Source organism: Ovis canadensis, chromosome 7, assembly GCF_042477335.2.
Source record: "Ovis canadensis isolate MfBH-ARS-UI-01 breed Bighorn chromosome 7, ARS-UI_OviCan_v2, whole genome shotgun sequence".
In the NCBI taxonomy this organism is placed as follows: Eukaryota; Metazoa; Chordata; class Mammalia; order Artiodactyla; family Bovidae; genus Ovis; species Ovis canadensis.
The window spans coordinates 43,201,574-43,220,897 of record NC_091251.1 but is presented as its reverse complement, the minus strand read 5'-3'; the positions used below and the strand labels follow the sequence as shown (position 1 = coordinate 43,220,897).

Sequence of the window (19,324 nt, the reverse complement as noted above, 5' to 3'; positions counted from 1 at the left end):
AGCAAAACTGGAAGTATCTATGGAAGGCTGATGAATTTCTTGAAGTAACACTTGTCATACATGGCGGCGAGATTAAAAAAAACCTAAGTAAACACAGCTCTCTGGGGGCGATCCCTCGACGCCTCTGCCTTCGAGTGTATGGCAGGAGGGAGGTAACACGCAAACACGGACTGGGAGATGTTTATAAACGTGCGCACGAAGACATGCAGATGCACGCAGAAAACTTTTTTTTTTTTTTTGGCCAAGGCTTCTCAGATTGTGAAATTTTTTTCTACTATCGGGATTACTGGAATAAAGCAAAGCTATCCTTGTATATATGGCTTCTCTTAATGTCCAAATAGATTTATTTAAATACACCAAAAGGTTTATAAAAAGTGCTTCAGTATTATAGAAACACATCCTCACAGATAGTCCAGAAGTGGCCCTGTCTTTCCTATCAGTCTTGGAGGGAATCCTAGAAAACAAAATAAAAAGCATAAAATTAGGCAGAATATGAATTTATAAATTTCAATTAGTCTAGACTGAGAGTGTGGAGTAGTGGAATGTTTGCATTTCACTAGTTTCTCTGTAATTTTTTTAGGATAGAGACTTCAGTGGATTCAAGCTTTCTATCTGACTTTCCCATCCACCCCTCATAAAATAAATGATTGCCTCTGATCTGATGTGCCAGGTGAAAATGGGTAGAATTAAAAATGTCAATTCTGCTTCCAACTTGTGTCTTTTGATTGAGTTCAAAAGCTTTTAAAGGTAAAATGTGCCGATCATTTATATGTATTGTTTCTTTTTCTCTTATCACGGCTTTTAACTGAAAAAGAAGTCTATTTCCAAATTCATTTTCTCTGGAAGATTTGAATCTCCCAGGTAATTTGATGATGGAGGCTAACACATGTGATCTCCTGCGCCCAGTGAAGCCGGGTTTACAAGAGTGCAGTCAAAGAGGTACAGTGAAGTCTGGTTTTTTGGTTTTCTACCTAAACAGTTTACTTGGAGTTGAGATGAGGCTATTTGAATCAGAAGCTTTCCAAGTGCTTGTTGTTGTTCAGTCGCTAAGTCCTGTTCGACTCCATGCGATCCCATGGACTGGAACATAGTGCAAGTGCTACAATACTACTCCAAGGGCTATAAGACTATTTTGGAGGAAAGGTTGGAGTAGGCAGAGTTGGAAAGAATGGAGGAAGGATCTCTGAAAGTTAGAAATGGTGGAAAAGACATGTAATCCGATGTGGAAAATTGAGTAAAGAAGGCACTGCACACTGTAGCTGAGGCAAAGATTGCTGAATCCTTTGAAGAAACTGACACGGATTTTCCAGAGCTGGGAGGAAAGAGAGAGATGGATTGGGGGGTGGGGGAATCCTAGAGTGGGCATTTTATGTAAATGAGTAAATTCGAAATGTAGTACAAATCCAGTATAGTAAAACTGACAGTTCTGACAGTATTGACAACATAAATATATGTTTGAACACTGCACTTTCAGACACTTAACCGATGAAGCAATAAAAAAATTCGACTACAATATTTCAAATAATCGACATTGATGTTTTGATACATCATTTTTATACTCCAAATCGATCTATCACTCTGGGGCTGGTCAATTTTAAGTAAAAATGGGCTGCAACTATTTGCACCTTGGCTAATGATGACCTAATAACAGCCCTCAATTAATTATATCTAAATTGTGCTTTCTTTCTTCAGGATGAGAGCAGGAGGGGGCAATTCTTGAGGAACAGAACCTACACTTGAGTCATCCTCCACCCTCCTATTCTATTTTTGAGATTGTGGGGAGGGGAGAATTTTAGAGGTGGCAAGAGGTCTTTGTGTGATCAAAGTCATTGCAGGCTGAAGGCCCCTAGCTTCAAGTAGCTACTGATGGGGTCTTGTACTGGGGATATGGTCCTCGCTTTTACTTCTCAAGGTCAAAACTAAATTTTAGAAAATGCAGTCACAAAGTTGATCATATGATTGCACTTTTATGCAATCACAAAGCTCCCCAGGTCCCATACTGTTGCCTCCATTTCAAGAACTAGATGCTCAAAAAGAGAGGACTAGAGATGTCTCTAAGGCTGAGTGTGTGGAGGGGAGTGTGAGTTGTGTGTGTGTATGAAAGAGAGAGAATTTTAAAGTACCAAATTGGAGCTGAATCTCTTCTTCTGCCCCTGTCCCCTCTAACTCCCCACCCTATGCTAAAGGTTTACCAGCTACTGGGTTTTTTTTTCTTTAAGCTACAAATAAGAAGGAAGACAAATCTCTTCCAGAAAGGAGGGAGAACACTGATGAGCACTGCATCCTCAAGCACGTTCCCCGAAGTCTGTTGCCTTTTTTTTCTTTGCCCTCTGGGGTTTCCAGTGAGCTTTCCTACTTCCACTTTTCTTTCCACTCCTCTCCAAATTTGATGTGGTAGTGATGGTGGGAGAGGGAGAATAAAACTAATTTATTATTATTTTTTTCAAATAATTTATTATTTTTTAAATCCTGGACAGGCCCAGGACATAAACTGGAGCAGTCTGCTGTGCTGTAAGGCGGTGGAGGGAAGGGGGGCCGGCTGGCGCCCCCAACCCCAGCCCTCTTCCGAAGGGCTATTCTCACCCCTGCAAAAGCCCCGACCCTTCAGTCAAACTCGCACTGAGACTCGGCCTTCTGACCTAAAACTTAGCCGGGCTCCACTAGACTGGATTCCAGCGTCTGACTTCTTTCCTCTAAACGTCACAAATGCAGTTTAAGTCCTTCCAAACCACCGCCGGCTGAGACGATGAGACTTAAGCAACGCGTTAAACTACAGTAAGATGTGAATCAAAGGAAAAGGACGTGCGTGGCCCACGTTGGGTGAAGGTGGGAGTCCTAGAAGAGCTCCCCCGCCTGAGCATCACCTGGTTCCGGTGGTGTCAGCCTCTGACCGGGTCTTTCCAGCTGTCTGCCCGGCAAATGGGGTTGGGAACTAGAAAGGGGACAGTAGGAAGGCAGGAAAGAGAGAAAGAGAGGACAGAATCAAGACTGCGTTAGAGATAAGAGAAAGAGAAGGCGAGAGGAAGATGAAAGGAAGGAAAAGAGCGCGGGAAGGAGCCAGAGACAGCGAGAGCTAGCGCACGTCGTGCTTGGAGCCCCGCCAGATAGCGCTAGAGGGCTATTTATTGAAATACTTTCCTACTGCGAGATAGGATAGGAGCTAAAATTGGGAGAAATAAGAAATAAGGCAGAGCAAAAGGAAAGTAAGTACAATCATTCCACCCCATCTTATTTAAGAAGAGAAATTGTGGGGTGCCTTATTGTTATTAATGGGGGGAGGGGTGCGTGGTAGAAAGCCTAAGTGGGGAAAGGACCAAAACAAACAAAAAGAGGTCCCCTTCCTCTCTTGATCCCAACTAAGAAGAGAATAAGCAAAGTTAACAGGTAAGAAAGCAAGTGAAATTCGTCCTAGAGCAACTTTCAGAGCTGCTGGTTTCATGGCTGGGAAGGTCAGGAACAGTTCACAAGGATGAGCGGAGCTTTATAGAGAGATGTTTTTAAAGTAATACATGACTGCAAGGGGGTGGGGAGCGGGAGGCAAACACGTTATTGAAAACACCAAATAAAATATATATCAAAAATTCCAACTGTCAGCCAGCAGGTTGGAACAGAAAGAGAACCCCTTTGCCTTTGTCCTAGCGATGCTGGGTTCAGGGCTGTGTCTGCAGGGCCGCAACCAAACTCCTTGAATAACAATTTCTACTCTGGGAGGCTTGGAGAAGAGAGCTGGACTACAAAAATTCCCTGTTGCATTCAGAAACCAAAGAACAGTGAAGCAGATGGAGAGGGAAGACCTAGTGACCGAGGTGGAGGCCGGGGAGGGAGAGAGAGAGGAAGAAGAAAATATTCGGATCCTATTTACTTGCTCAGGTCAGTAATGCAAGAAAACTTCTTTAAAAGCATAATTTAAAATATTGATTTAGTTTTATTCTAAAAGCCCAAGCATCTCACATCTATCTTCTCATTTTAAAATGGCACTTTCCTTTTACCTGAAGGAATTTTTTTGAATTAAAGTAATAATTAGTATCTTTCTTCCAAACCAGCCAAGAGAGCCTCCACAAATAAAAATTAACCTATAGAGGAAAAAAGAAAGAAAAAAAAACCCCAAACCCTGTTTAATCTAAAATAGCCCAATTCAAAACATTAACTAAAGTTACAAATAAGATTAAGGGTGGATCTATTTGTTCCTCTAGCAAGGTGCCAATTGTTCTGACTGTTGTAAGAAGACAAAAAGGTTTTAAGCCCTGTGATTTTAATACACAGATTAACACTTCAGACTTTACAGTTCTGAGGAATTTGGAGTTTTCTCTGCTGAGGATCTATAACTTTTTAGGTAAAAAAAGGAGGAAAAGACGCTTAAGTTCCTACAGGAAGGTGGGCAAATTCACCCAAAATAGAGTCTAGGTTCATAGATGCTCATTTCAAATTACTCTCCATAAAGCCAATGCCCTTTAAATTAAGTAACTGTAAGGCAATTCAATTCTTCTTTTAACATCTTGAATGTTACCTATAATATCATTCCATGTTGAGACAAAAAGAGAGAGAGAGAGAAGGAAAAGTAGAAAAGAAGCAGTTCTCAGAAGTCTTGGGGATGCTCCAGTAAGCAAGAGGTGATTAAAAACAGACCCTCAAGTTTGAAAGGCCTAATTCCCCCTCCCATTCACCTCCACCGGATCAGGTCCCCTCCCTTCACCTTTTTTTTTCTTTTTCATTCAGTGCCCCCACCCCGACTCCAAGGCTCAGTAGCCGATTTGGGATTCTGAAGAAATAGACTTCAGCATCCATATTTGTTCTGGGGCACTTGTAAAATGCGATTTGTAGAAGGTCTTCAGCCTTCTGATTGTCTTTGAATTGTTTTTACTGAAACAGATCTTTTGCAGTTAATGAGTCCCCACGCAGCTGGACAGCTCCTCTCGGACACTAAGAACTCTAACCCCAAAATGACCCCAATTTGACACCGCAAGATGAAATTTTACCGCCTGTTAAAACCATTTCCAGCCTGAGCAAAAGGGGCTGACTATTGACGGAGGTGTGTGCCGCCTCCTGCGACCCCCATCTCACGCCCGTCTCCCGGCCCTGCCCCACCTACTTTTCCTTTACCCCAAACGTGGCAGAGCAGATGAGCCTCGAAGTCCCGGAAGGGTTTCGGAGGCTGAGAACGGAGCATCAGCAAGATACTATCCCGGACTAGAAACCAGAAAGCCTGCGTACTCTACTGCTTTTGAGTAGTTTCAATGGGACTGCAAAACTGGCAGTTAGGGGAGACCATGAAGTTCTTAAATGTTCTTCAGTTCTATTAATAAAACATCAGCAAGTTGGTGATTAAAAGTAATCGTCCTTTGAATTCATCAGATTGACCAAGAATGGACATCGTGAATCACCTACAACTTGATCTTGTGTGTAACTGACTGCACTGCGATGCTATTTTAAACTAACAGTTTCATAATTACGTGCAACTAGGTAAGTGAAATCTCTTTAGTCGCATGAAATTCGGGATTCTCCCTTTAAGAAACTGGTAAAATTTTAAATGACACAGATTTTCCTCCTGGAAGACTTCACTTTTAACATTCTCACACTTCTTAACTAATGTCTTTGGAGTTAAGGATGATTGGTTGGTTTTTTCCTTAACAGTATCTCAAAATGTTCTATTTCTCTCTCCCTCCCACCTCTGACCAGATTGTCCTAATTACTTGCTTTAATGTATTCAATAAAATTCGAAAGTAGTTACAGAATATCAGAGCAAGAGAGAGAGACAGGGAGAGAAAGGAAGAAAGAAGTTCAGATTAAAATGCCTTCTGCGTCGCCCAAAGGATGAAAACACATGAAAAAAGAATTCAAACTTTTTTCTTTTGTAAAACTCAAGATGATCACGGAATAATCAACCCATTATTAGCTGTTTGAAAATATAGAAACCATCAATTGGTCTGAATTGTTTTTACTCGATGCACTGCCGTGGAAGAAACACTTTTTAAAAAATCTTCGTGTAATTTTTCTAAATAAAGGCTGTAGGAATGCTACTCACTTCACAATATCATTAAGAAAAAAAAATGTAATGGTAAGAGAAGAAGATAGCAACTTCGAATGTTTAAACTGCGATGCAGAGGTTCGGTTCCAAGTTGATTTTTACAAAATCAACATTTTCAAGGAAATTGAAATCCTTTAAAAAAGAAAAGTAATTGGCGCCTCATTGCTTACTATATAGGACACTTAAAACAATAATAACCCTATTGGCGACAAATATGCAATATTGATAACAGGAACAGTTAGAAGAGTTAAAAACTTAAAAACTGAGTACAAACTTCTCAGCTAGCGGCGCTGCACTGGGACCGTGGATCCACCAACATAAAGCCCTCTGCTAAGTCGAAAATGCTCCGTAGCGAGACCAGTTTGATTTTTTTTCTTTCTCGGTCATCTTCCCGCCTCGGACTAACCGAATTCGAACGACTACCTCTTGTTAATAAAATTCTGGAGGTCAACTTTTTCTTCTCTTTTGCATCTTCTTTTTTTTTACTCACCTTTCCTTATATGTCCATGAGCAACTCAGCAACAAATACGAAGGATGCTTTTAATCTTGCAGTTCTTCTGGGAAGACAAAATGAGGAGGTGGATGGGGAAGGACCCTCCTCCCAACGTTCAGGTTTCTCACCAGTCTGCTCTTACCGGCTTGAAGCCTGGCTTACGAGTTACTGGAAACCTGGGCTAGACTCTCATCCCAAGGCTCCGCGCGCCCGGCTGTCCTCGCTGTGGCCACCGCGGGCAAATACTGCGCGATCCACGGCCCCACTCCCTGACGTCGCCCTACCCTCGCCTCTGCAAGTCCCTCCGCACTATCTTTCTTTTATATGTGAGGGCCGATTTCCCGCAGACATCATTGTTATGATGGCTCATTTAATCAAACTGTTTAATTGCTCCAGTAATCACTATCATCATCACAGGTGCTCAATCATTCATCATTTTTGGAGGGTTTTATTGACCTCCCGAGCTCATTCCCCAACCCTATTAAAATCGGGCCAAATTTCTCCGACTCCGCTTGGAGTCTCTGCAGGCTGCTATCTAAGCTCAGTTGAGTTGCCCGAAAGCTTACAGTGAAGCAGAGAAGATATAAGGGGGACTTTAAAAAAGAAAAGCCTATCAGCCTTTTCTCACTCTCTCCCTCTCATATTCTCATTCTCTCTCATTTTCTCTCTCTCTTGTGTGACACACACACTACTTTATTCCTTTATTCTCCTTGCGCTCCCCTCCCCTCCCCACCCCCCATCTCTCGGGAAGTCGGTCAAAGCCCAGCGCAGAGGATACGCTACTTTCTATTCTCCAGAATGGGTTCAAAGTTGGAGAAGGAGGCAGCTGTTGAGGAACAGTCTGTTTTCAATTCTCTAAGATCATGAACCACGGCGAGAGCGAGGAGTTGGGGAGAGAGGGCGCGCTCCGAGCGCCGGGCCTGGCTGCTGGGCTGCCTGGAGCCAGGGGACGGCGGAGGATGTAGAGCGGAGCGCGCGGGGAGACCGTAGCTCCGCCCCCAGCTCGGGGCTCCCAGTGATTGACACGCAGCCGCCGGGATACCCGCGGCGCGGAGGTGAGGCTGGGAGCAGCTCCAGCCAGGGATTCGGAGAGACACCAGCTAGAACTACTTTCTACGCAAACCGTGTGGGATAGCTACCTTCCCCCCACACATACAGATTCTTTTCATTTTCGGAAAAGTTCATTCGGAATTGGCCCCATCTTCCAGATCGCCCTAAATTGCCCGATGTAATTAACACAGCCATTAGCCAGCGGTACCTCGCCCTGGCCTCCGCGCCCCGGGCGACCGCAACAAAGCTGGTCCGGGAGTGCGGGCCAATCCTCCACGCTAGGCATCTTTTTTCTCTTTCTCTCTCCCCCTCTCTCTCCCGCTCGCTCCCATGCTTCCCAGCTCTAAGTGAGATCCACTTCGGAGTCGCACACCAGTCGCGCGCGCGTGTACACATACACACACCCACACCCATTGGCAACATCAGACAACATCAAGTTCCCAAAAGACTCTCTCCCCACTTCCTCCCTCCAGATTCCTCTGCGGCCCCCAAAGACTCTCCGTGGTGGCCCTCGTCCGCACAGCTTGGAGGGAGTGCTCTTTGAGTTAAGCTGGTTTCTTCTTGTCCTAGTAAAAAAAAAATGAATGTTGACAACAAGGGTCCTGGCTCTGCACAGGGAAGAAAGTACCACTTAAAAACAAAAACAAAACTCTGGCCGGGCGTTGGTACGGTCTCCAGATCCTGCTGCCTCTGAGTGTTAGCAGAAAGCCTTCGGGGCGCGACAGTCGGCTGGTAGAGGAGTAGGGGGCCGCGGAATTAAAAGGAACAACAGCAGGAGCGCCATGCCAAACGTCCCCGACACGACCCCGTTAGGGAGGAGCCGGGAGTGATGGGGAAATGAACTAGAAGTTTTAGAGAAAAAAATAAAAAATCTGAAGCTGTACCGTACTTTCCCTGTGGTTTTCTGCAGTTTTCCTCTCTGCGCTCTCCCTGTCTTCTTCATTCTCTTTCTCTCTTTCCCTCCCTCTTTCCTCACGTGCGCGCGCGCGCGCGCACACACAAGCTCACACACACAAACGCGCACACACACACATATACACACACTCCTCTTCCTCCCTCCCCTCCTCCCCCCGCGCCATCCCCGCGGAGCAGCAGCCTCGCTGATTTGCTCGGGTCTGCTGGGCTCCTGCCTCCCCTCCCCCTTCCGCCCCCCGCCTCCCCCGCCCCCCCAACCGGGGCCGTCCGATCGCACTCGCTGCATATCAGAGGCTCCGCGCGGCGCGCTCCTCCTCGCTCCCGCTCCCCACTCCCGGGATGTGTCTCCGCCGTACGACGGGCTATGGCCACCACGACTTCCGGGTTCCGTCATTTCGTTCTCCCGCCGCCGACCCGCGCCGCCAAACTGAGGCTCTTCTATAAGCCAGGCAGCAGCCAACCTGCCAACACCTACTGACACTCACTCATCTCCCAGAGAGAGAAAGAGAGCGAGAGAGAGCGAGCGCGAGAGAGCGAGCGCGAGTGAGAGCGAGCGAGCGAGCGAGAAAGAGAGAGAGGGAGAGACAAAATACCTACCAAGAAAGGGGGGGAGGAAGTCCAATTTTTGCAAACTATTCGTTTTTTTTCTTGATTTTTCCCCTCCTGCTTTCTTTGAACGATACTTTAAAGAGAGAGGATCATATTATAGATACAGCGGGGGCAAAGCTAAAAGAGGGGGGAGGGGGAGGAAAAAATACAAGAAGCAGAAACCCCTCGCGGAGTTTTACTGGAAGAAAAAAACGGGTCTGAAAGATTCCTCCTCTTCATCATCATCAACCATCATTCATTCACTACCTTGACATTCCGGGCTTTGATTGACAGCTGGAGTGGCAAAAAGCCATGAAACACGACAGTTCGGTTACATGTGGGCTGCTGACGGGCCGCTCGTAACCTTCAGTTCGGGGGCTTAACAAATTTTTTTTTCTTCTTTTTCTTCTTCTTTTTCTTTTTTTTTTTCCAACTGAGGGGAAGAGAAGAGAAAGAGGGGGAAAGGAGGACCGAAGAGGAGGAGGAGGGGAGGGGGGAGGAGGAGGAGGTGGAGGAGGAGGAGGAAGATCAGGAGGAGGAGGAAGAAGAGGAAAAAAGAGAAAAAGAAGAAATATCACAGGAAAAAAAACTCTTCGTTGTCTTGCTTGGGCTTTTTTTTTCCCCCTAAAAATAACATTGGAAAATTGGGAGAAGTCTCCTTGGTTTGGAAAAAAAAAAAACAAAAAACAGGAATCTTCAGCCTAGATCACTTTCTTATCCGGACTGGGATATTAAATATACGACACATCCAGGAGTTTATTGGAGCGCAGACTGATGGCGCAAAGGGTAGGTTTAAATCTCCAACACTTACCTAGATATAAATCCTCTCCTAAGAGGGGCCTGTCCCGGTGCCTCCTCTCCCTTCAACGCTGCTGCTGCTCGCTGCTTGATGATGGCGGCCAGTATTTTTAAAAAATAGCAGCAAAATTATTCATCGGCTTCTTTTCCCCCCCGTGCCTCTGCGTGTGTGCGAGTGTGTGTGCGTGCGTGTGTGCGTGTCTGGGCGCGCGTGTTTCAGCGCTGTGCGAGCGGGCGGGCGGCGAGTGCGTGTGAGTGGTGTGTGTGTGTGTGCGAGTGCAATTGTTACACGCTTTCGCCTCGCTCCAGCTTTTACCCCAGCAGCGCGATTCCCCCGGTTCTCCTGCTGCCGCCGCTGCCGCTGCTGCGCCGCTGCTGCCGCTGCTCCCGCGGCTCGGGGCGGGCACCGGCTGCGTAGGAGCCGCCGCCGCCGCCGGGGCCGCCGCTGGGGCCGCGCTGCCGCAGCCGCTGCGCCGCCGCCTAGACTAGCCTGGGCTGCTTGTTTTGTCTCTGAAATTGACAAGGACGCAGGGAATCCGCTGCTAAATAATGTTTCTGGTAACTTTCACGTTATTCCCCCCACCCCCCACCCCCACCCTCCGCTCCCTGCCCCGGGGGAGGCACTGGCCCCAGTCTTCCCTCGTCCTCGGCGTTCTCGTCCTGATTATTAGCGTTTTTCTTCTCTTTATTTTGTTTCATTTCGCCTTTTGATTTATTGGATCCTCTGGAGGAGACGAAGGGGGGTTAGGGGTGGGAACCGGGGCTTCCTCCTCTCGCTAACTCCACTTCTCCCTCGGTTGGCTCGCTACGGTTCTGCTGCCTCCGGCCCGAGCGGGACCTCCCGGCGCCCCTCGGTCCCCGGCCTCACCGCCCCCTCTCCCTGCTCTCAACGCTGCTCTGGGTTCATACTTTTTCTTTTTTTTTTTTTAATTTAAAAACACCCACCCTCCCAACTTTCAACTCCGTTGTTTCGGCTGGTTTGGTTTCTGTGTGCTCAACTCGCGCTGGGTACTTCTTCCTGACTTTGTTTTTATTTGTATTTTCCTCTCTCTTTTTCTCCTGCCTCCCCCTCCCGCCCCCTCCTCCTCTCTCTCCTTCCCTTGGCTTTCTCCCCGTCTCGTCTCTCTATTCCTTCCCCACTTCGCTCGCTCTCTGCTCCCTGCTTCTTTTCCTCTCCTCCCTCGGCTCCCCTGGCTCTGCCTCACCTCCCGCGCCCCCCGCCCCTCCGCCGGGTTCTGACAGTACGATGAGCTGCCCCATTACGGCGGGATGGACGGAGTAGGGGTGCCTGCTTCCATGTACGGAGACCCTCACGCGCCGCGGCCGATCCCTCCGGTTCACCACCTGAACCACGGGCCGCCGCTTCACGCCACGCAGCACTACGGCGCTCACGCCCCGCACCCCAATGTCATGCCGGCCAGTATGGGATCCGCTGTCAACGACGCCTTGAAGCGGGACAAGGACGCGATCTATGGGTAAACCAGCCCCCACCCCCTCCCGACCCAGCGGACGGTGTGAGTGTGAGTGCGAGTGTGTGTTTGTCTCTGTGGGGGATGAGGGGTTGGCCGACTAAGTGGGGAGTCACTGCTCCTTAGGGTGGGGGGCGAGAACCGTTTGCCATAGGAAAGGACAGTGCAGGGGGCGGAGGGGGGAGGGGTGCTGCTCTTCTGCCCCTTGACTATGAGTCCCGGGAAGATTTGGCTTCGTCTACCCTCAAGGCCCCGCCACTCTGGACCCCATAGCCGGGAGTGACTGAGTCCTCACAATCTGGCCAGGGCCTTCTCCCCAAGGACGGGATTCCTGGCCAAAGGACGCAGAGCTGGGCCCCCTAACAGAGGCCCTGAAGAAGGAGAAAGTTTCCTGCCCATGAGGAGCAACTTTTTTTTTCTTTTCTGTTTCCTATCGAGAGTCCGGGAGTCACTAAATGCAGCTTGAGCTGGGATCAGGGCTGCTACGGCCGGCCAGGAAGTCCTAATCACCCTCTTCTTAATTCTCTGTAAATAAAGGGGGCAGACCTTGAAGTGCAGCGGGGTGGAAGGGACTGCTGCTTGCACGGAGCCGCTCTTGAGGGGAGTGAGGGAGATGGCTGGAAATTATTTTAAATTCTGAGAGAACTCAGGGAGGGCTGGGATTGCGCGGGCCCAGCATGTACCACTCGGGCTGTCCCAGCGGAGGGTAGGTGAGGGAAGGCTGTGGGATGCGGAGGGGAGGGGACAGTCAGTAAACAGCAACTGTGCCTGAAGCAAGAGGCCGCCAGCATCCCAAAGTGTAGCTAAACCGCCCGGAGGAACACAAAGGGCAGGCGCACACGCTCACTTCCAAGTTATAACACTCGATTTATTTATTTTTGCCTGCTGGAGAAGTGTGGTCTTGGGAAGGAAGCTCTTCTGCGTGTACCTCGTGTAACTGGCCCCCACATCCAGGCTTTTACTAGAAGTGGACCAAACAAGTTCATAAGGCGAGGGGGTGGAGAGGTTAGATTGAGGAAACATCACTGGTGAGGGAGGCGGCGGTTGTAGGTGAGCCTTGGGCCTCCTATGACTTCCCCTATGCAGAAGTTAAAGCAGTCTTGGATTTCACCGACTGTTCCTCTCTTGGGAGGTCAGGGCTGGGTCTCAGGGGTTGGTTGGACGGCCTCTGTAGAGTGGGGAGTGGGTCTGGTTCAATTCCGGGCTCCAGACTGCCTCAGCTTACTGGATGCTTCCTTATGTTCGAACCGAGGCTGTTTATACTCGGAGGGCTAAAAGTGACCAGGGGCCTCTCCCACCGCATCTGAGGGAGTCCTGAGCTGAGGGAAAGGGCCCGGCCGTTTCTCCTTTCTGTTTCTGGCCCAGGCTTGGCTGCCTGAAGGAAGGATTGTAAAGTGTGATGCGTGTCTGTGGTAGTAAGGAAGGAATCCGAACCCTCCAAACTTGTTGATTACAGTTCTTGCTCCTTCCCCTCTGCACCCCGTCTCCGTGTGTGTGTCTCTGCGTGGCGCTGCCCGTTAGGCACCCGTTGTTTCCTCTGTTAGCTCTGGTCTTTGAGAAGTGCGAGCTGGCGACCTGCACTCCGCGGGAACCCGGAGTGGCCGGCGGAGACGTCTGCTCCTCCGACTCTTTCAACGAGGACATCGCGGTCTTCGCCAAGCAGGTCCAACCTTCTTGACCCACTAGCCCTCCTGCAGCCCCCCACTCCCCCCCTCCCCTTTCCTCGAGCTTTACTTGAAAGAGGAGGAAGAGGCTGGGACACCCGATCTGTACCTCCGGCCCAGTCCGCGCTCTGCGCCTCCTCCCCATCCTTGAGCCTGGAGGCGAATTGGAAGAGGAGATAAATATGGGTGTTTGTTTTTCCCCCCAGCCAGGAATACAGGGGCTCGACCCTCGAATTAAAGTTGACCTGCTCCTAATCTGGGGCTTGGCCTTTTCCCCCGCCTGCAGCTACTTGAACAAGAATTGGGGATAGGGGCTTTGAGGGCCCCCGAGAGTGCCCGGGAGGGAAGGAAGCTGGGCGCCTCTCGGGGCTGTCGGCGCCGGCGCGGAGGTGAGAAAGGCTGCAAAACCCAGTCCCGTGGACAGCAGGATAAGCGGGTACCCGGGCCCAGAGAACCGCCCTGAGATCTCGGCTCCAGCTCGGCGGTTCCAGGTACCCCTTCATGGGGCCAGGATCCGAAGGTCCAGATTCCTTTTCAACCGTCCCTACTGGGTTTTTTTTTTTTTTTTCCCATGTTTTTTACCAAAGCGCCTCTTTTCTCAGCCACTGCCCCTCCGCCATCCCCACTCGCACACGACAATTTAGTCGGTGACAAGGGTTTTTTTCCTTTTAAAATGGAGTGATAATTCATGCTGACTTTCCCCTGCTTCCTATAGGTTCGCGCCGAAAAGCCACTTTTTTCCTCAAATCCAGAGCTGGACAATTTGGTAAGGCTCACTGTGGCTCGCCTGTCCCCAACCTGGGCCCCCTCCCCTGCCCAGAAGCACCCGCTTTTCCCCCACGGAGCTCCGGGGAGTTTGAGCAGAGCCCTCCTTTTGAAGCTCCAGAGCGATGGGGAGGAAGGGAACAGCTTAGCGCCCTCGCCGGGGAGCTGGCAGTGAGGGGTGGGTTGGACGTCAGGGCGCGCGGAGCCCCTGGGAGGCAGCGAGCGGGGACGCGGCGCCGAACGCGAGAGCAGGGGATGCGCCCCAGGTCTCGGCCCCGGGAGCTAGGCGACGAGAAGTGAGTTATTTCCTCTGTTTGCCGGGGCAGGCGGCCGAGCCCGGGGCAGCTTACCCGAAGGAAGTAACCGCCTGCGCGGCGGAGGGCGGGCCGGGAGGTGGGCGGGGAAGGGGGGCGAGGGGCAGACCGGCGCAGGCCACTTTTAGGTGCGATTCTTTTGCTAATTTGCACAATTTCAATATTAAAAGTACTTAAATCCGCTTTCAAAGGCCCTGCCTCGCCATTCATCTGGAGTATTTCCTTCTTTAGTAAGGAGGGATTTCGCAGGGTGTGCTGTTCTAAAAAGCTTTCTCTCTCCTGAGAAACGACTTTTTTTCTTCCTTTCTTTCTCTCTTCTTTTTCTTCTTTTTTTTTAAGTTGGCCTGAGGTCGAGAGAGGGGACAGTTAAACAGGACTCAGGAGGAGAAAGGCCTGTCCTTAGGAAGGCAGCCCTTGCAGATAGCTCAGTACACGTGAGGAGCAAAGATACTAAATGCCTTGGCATAGGTTGAGTCAGATTCCCACCCCGTAGCCAATGAGGCAGAGATGATCAGTAATCAGTTGGTTTTCCTGACGATTTCTTGATGTGTGGGTTTTGCCTGGCCACTTGTCTGCGTCTTCTCCCAACCCAATCCCCTCACCATCCCCCCACTAGGAATTTCCGAGTGGCAGCAGTCACAGAGCCTTAACTCCACACTCTAAAAACTTTTCTTCCAGATGATACAAGCAATACAAGTACTAAGGTTTCACCTTTTGGAGTTAGAAAAGGTAAGCAGGAAACGACACTCCCCACTTTGATTTAGTCACTTCCCTCTCCTGGTGGAGTTGGGAGTGTTTTTAACAAACCTCCAGTCTGAGCACCTGGAGAGATTTTGAGCAACTTGTTACCTAGTCTTTCCCTCAAATTGCTCTTCAAACCCAGGGGCTCGGAGGATAGGTAAATTAAGACAACCCTGCCTTTTAAAGTAGCCGCCTCCCCCCCCCCCTCCTTTATTTTCCCCCAGGCATTGAGGATTATTTTGAAATGCTGCAAACCATTTGTGTTACTGGACATTCAGCCTGCTTGCGTCTCTATTAGGCCCAGGGCATGCATTAGGTGCTAGCGGAGGGAATCATTCTGGCTAGGGTGTCTTTACATAGCTCTGCAGCTCAATCATTTTCTCCTGAAAACATACAAAATTCCTAGCTTATTGAATCACAAATGCTAATGCTGTTCCCAGTTCCTGCATCCTTACGTTTTGATGTTATCATCAAATCGGATTTTCCCCCCAAGGAGTCCCAACCTGAACCCAGTTATTTCCAGTCCTGTTTCTGTTCCCTTTATTGTAACTTGTTGCTCAGGGAAGTCTCTCGAGAATAATATCTGCTACAACAATTGCTCTATTGTTTCCTTGCCTTCAACTATTACACCCATTAATTAGAGTTAGTTTGGAAGACATGGCACTGTTGCTCTTTCCAAATGTAACCTTGCAACCTGGTACTTTTTCCCCTTAAAAAAATGAAACAAAACCATGACAACAACAACAACAACACAAGCTGAACCCTCCATCATGACCTCCTTCTAGGTCCATGAACTGTGTGATAACTTCTGCCACCGGTACATTAGCTGTTTGAAGGGGAAGATGCCTATAGACCTCGTCATTGATGAAAGAGACGGCAGCTCCAAGTCGGATCACGAAGAACTTTCAGGCTCCTCCACAAATCTCGCTGACCATGTAAGTCTGTGAGCTTTTGGCATTCTTTTAAGACCACTGGGCACAGCAGTTTTGAAAATTTTGTTGCAACCTCTAGCTCCACTGACTGAGGTTTCCTTTTTAAAATAAAAAATTTGGTCTTTCTGGGAGTCTTTTCCTCCCCTTCTCACTACTTCTTCCACACCTTTCATCTGTATTTCCCTTTTCTTGGACCCCTTCCTTATTTATGTTGAGAATTAAAAAAAAAAAAAACCAGCAAGTTAATAGAGTGATTTGTGCTTCTAATGTGTAAAGTTTCCTGGATTTGGTAACTTGAGTGTTAGCAAATTGTCTGCTTGATACGGTGACCGCTGCCTTTTCTGCTTTCTCAATTCTGTAATCAGTGCAGCAGGGAGAGAAGGAGGCAGGAAAGTTAACTGGACAGGATGGGCGAGAATTGGGGAGCAAGGACTGATTTCTCAGTTTCTCGCAGAGATGGCAATTCTGAGAATTATTGTAAATCTTGCATTGCATTTGAAATAAAAGGAGTGAACCCATTCTAGTTTTCTGAGCTTATGCTGTATAGAAACTTATTGTCAGTGTATGAACTTACTGCCAAGTGCCTGAAGCATCTTGGTAATAAAAGACAGTAACCTTGATGAAACAAATATTAACAATGTATTACAGAAAGCTGAAGGGAATTGTGATTGAGTAAACATAGGTTAGTGGTTGAATTTTAACACTTAAAAGAGTTGGTGAATGAGAACGGAGAGTATAGTAAGGAGGGACCCATGTGTGTCAGGCCAGGAACGGAGATTTCTATTCTCTCTGTTTTTAATCCTATTTTGGAACTGATCTAGTGAGTCTGATGCTTAAAAAAAAAAAAAAAAAAGGCATATGTAGTGAGACTGAAAATTTGAAAAAGAAGCAAAGAGAAGAAAGATTGCAGCTGGTAGGAAAGGCAAGAGTGGAGAGGTTAAAGAGTGGGTGTGAACAGCAGTTTATTTATAGGAACTCAAGCCTGGGGGTGGGGGACAGGGTGTCCATAGATTACAGTCAATTGAACTCACAACCTGAATGATACAGGCTATAGTCTGCTAACTTGACGGCTGAAATATTAATTTAGCACTCTGTGGAGTTAAATGGGCGTCAAGGCTTGAAGGTAGTTGGTATCACCACCATCACCCCCCACTCCTAGGTGGTCAGAGGAATGAGTTGAGATACCTTGAGAATAAGTTTCTCCCCTTCCTTCTCCAAAAGTTTTGAAAATATACAGTCACAGATTTTAATGAGTAGCCTCTGTGCTCTATGGAAAGCCATATAGCCTAAGGACAAAAGTTTCTATTAAAAAAAAGAAAACGTCAGTCCCGATGTCCAGTTCTGAGACAGAATAAATACTGTGGTGTTGAAGGCTCCCATGCCTGTCTTTACTCTTGGCTTTTTCCATCACTGGGAGGGAGATGTTGGGGAGCTCTTTTGTATATTAAGTATATTCACTGAAATCAAGTGGGTGCAACAAGCAGCTATGGCAAGTTTATTTGCTGATATGTGGTATGCTGTGTGGTTGTGGTCGACAGGGCATGACACTGCCTTCGAAGTATTTGTTGTTGTCATTTACTTGTTTATTTTCATTGCTTCCTGTTTCTAAATTCATGTGCATTTTGCGCTATTGGAGGGACTGGGAAGGCATCTAGTTACATGGTTTGTAGGATGAAAACTTCACAGTTTTCTGCAGCAAGAGCTTTTCTCATGTCATTTATAGGGGTCTTGACTACTTGGTTTTCTAGAATAGTTTCTTGGAATTGTTTTTTCAAGTGGATATATGGAACTAGAGCATGCTGATGTTTATATACTAGGCTGTTTATAGAATTGGCTGATCAACAATGCCAGTTTATGGTACTATTTGGAATATTAAATTATACTCAGGAAAGAAGTTATACCTAAGAAGATAGTGCTTTAATAATGCAACAGTCATCATCTTTGAATAAAAGAATCAACTATAACATTTGTTGCCTCTCTTAGAGGCCCCCAATCAAGTAAATATGACAACTGATTTATTTTGAACCCATGAGGGCTTACCACCTCGTTGGGCATCATAATTTAAAGCCTTTTATTTCCTAGAGTCTGAACTATTACATTTTTACTTTAGCCCCCCTGCTATTTGTTTGCAAAGGAAGCAATAATTTGTTCCACCAGCAATCCGAGTGGGAAATGGTGAAGTTTGCCACAGATTTGAATTTTATGTAGGAGATGAGAGAAAACCTTGGAGAGTTTTTTTTTTTACCCTTTTTGGTACTTTGACACCTTAAGTGTACGGAATGTATTCTTTCCCAAGTCTTCCCCTACAGAGTGATCCTCTTCTGTTCAGCCTCTTCTGCAGGCTATTCCTCCTCCCTCAACTCCCCCCAGCCACAAAAAAGTGAACATACCTCCTCAGACCCACTACCTGAAAAGTGGTATGAGTGGGACATTTTCAGCATGTAAATGTATCCAATTTGAATCTCCAGGTTTACTTTTTCATTTGCTTTGATATGCATATTTAATACATTGCCCCAGGCTGGATCTCATTTGGTGCATGCTGGTGCAGGGGTGATGATGAGCCACTTCAGAAGGACCGAGACAGCGTGTTGTTTTCTCTTTTTTATCTGCTGGCCCACTATTCTGATCTACTGGCTTCCTCGTGGTTTTATTTGCACATGAAATGCTGAGAACATTTCAACTTATTGGCTATGAATAATGACAGCTAAAAAAGAAGTGTAGTTTAATTTGTTGTGTGCCAAGGTTTCTCTTCTGGAGGTGACAGTTTGTGACAGCTGTTTGACACCCCCAAAACACATACACCTCTATCCTTATTAAGTGGTATCAAGCTACTTTGTGTGAGGGGGTGTGTGTGTGTGTGTTTAAGGAAGGAGCAAGCAGGGAGAGAGAGAATGAAAGAGAAAAGAAAGAGTAAGTGTGTGATTCTGAGTAGTGGGAAGCAAAGACAGAAGCGTCAGGAGCAAAGTATTAGGCACCAAAATAGCTTTTGATTTTCTTATTAAAATTTTAAAAAATAGAAATATATAAAATTAATTGATATAAATATCTCAAAAGCAAGTATTTGAGGCCAACTTTTAAAAAGGAGTTTTACATACTCTTGTCTAGCGAACAAGGTTGTTGTCATGTTGATTTCACATTCTATAATATTCTATAAATAATTTGATGTAACATAGATGCATTAATGGAAGACAGCCATAATGTCTTACCTTCCATACATTAAATTCATTTGTTCGTTTCCCATTGACACTTACATGATGGGCATACTAATAAAAAAAGTTTGGAATTGAATAGAATATAAAAGTTGCAACATGGGCTACAATTTTATCATGTTTAGGAGATTCATAGTGAATGCTTGCTAACATTTTTAATATTATAAAGATTTCATCTTATACTTTTATTATCATATAAGAGTAATTGTTATAGGTAGGAAACAGCTACCTGTAACGGTTATAGTATTCTTTGGAATATTGGGGAGAAAAATATAATGGTGAAAAGAAATAGAACTCCATTTTCCATCTCCAGTTCTTGTTAAGTTTCCTAGACGTTCAAATTTATTTATTTTTTAAAATA

At 46.9% G+C, this 19,324-nt stretch overlaps 1 protein-coding gene and 1 long non-coding RNA gene across 15 annotated transcripts in view; one reads left to right on the top strand and one right to left on the bottom strand.

Moving 5' to 3' along the window:
- Nucleotides 1-317: 317 nt before the first annotated feature.
- On the bottom strand, nt 318-8,542 carry LOC138443489 (uncharacterized). The gene is made up of 2 exons (XR_011258178.1): nt 6,516-8,542; nt 318-454 (listed from the first exon to the last, which is right to left on the bottom strand). It is a non-coding gene; the product is annotated as an uncharacterized lncRNA (long non-coding RNA).
- MEIS2 (Meis homeobox 2) overlaps nt 4,743-19,324 on the top strand; it is a 225,994-nt gene continuing 211,412 nt past the window's right edge. For 2 of the 14 annotated variants that reach the window (XM_069596000.1, XM_069595999.1), the window contains exons 1-6: nt 4,749-5,460; nt 11,112-11,344; nt 12,860-13,001; nt 13,718-13,768; nt 14,760-14,810; nt 15,608-15,757. In XM_069596000.1, coding sequence (XP_069452101.1) covers nt 11,139-11,344; nt 12,860-13,001; nt 13,718-13,768; nt 14,760-14,810; nt 15,608-15,757 — 600 coding nt within the window. In that variant the 5' untranslated portion in view covers nt 4,749-5,460; nt 11,112-11,138. Of the gene's footprint in view, nt 5,461-8,767; nt 9,858-9,915; nt 10,428-11,111; nt 11,345-12,859; nt 13,002-13,717; nt 13,769-14,759; nt 14,811-15,607; nt 15,758-19,324 lie in introns of those variants that run through there. The other 12 variants (XM_069596007.1, XM_069596003.1, XM_069596001.1 and 9 more) reach the window with 12 other exon arrangements.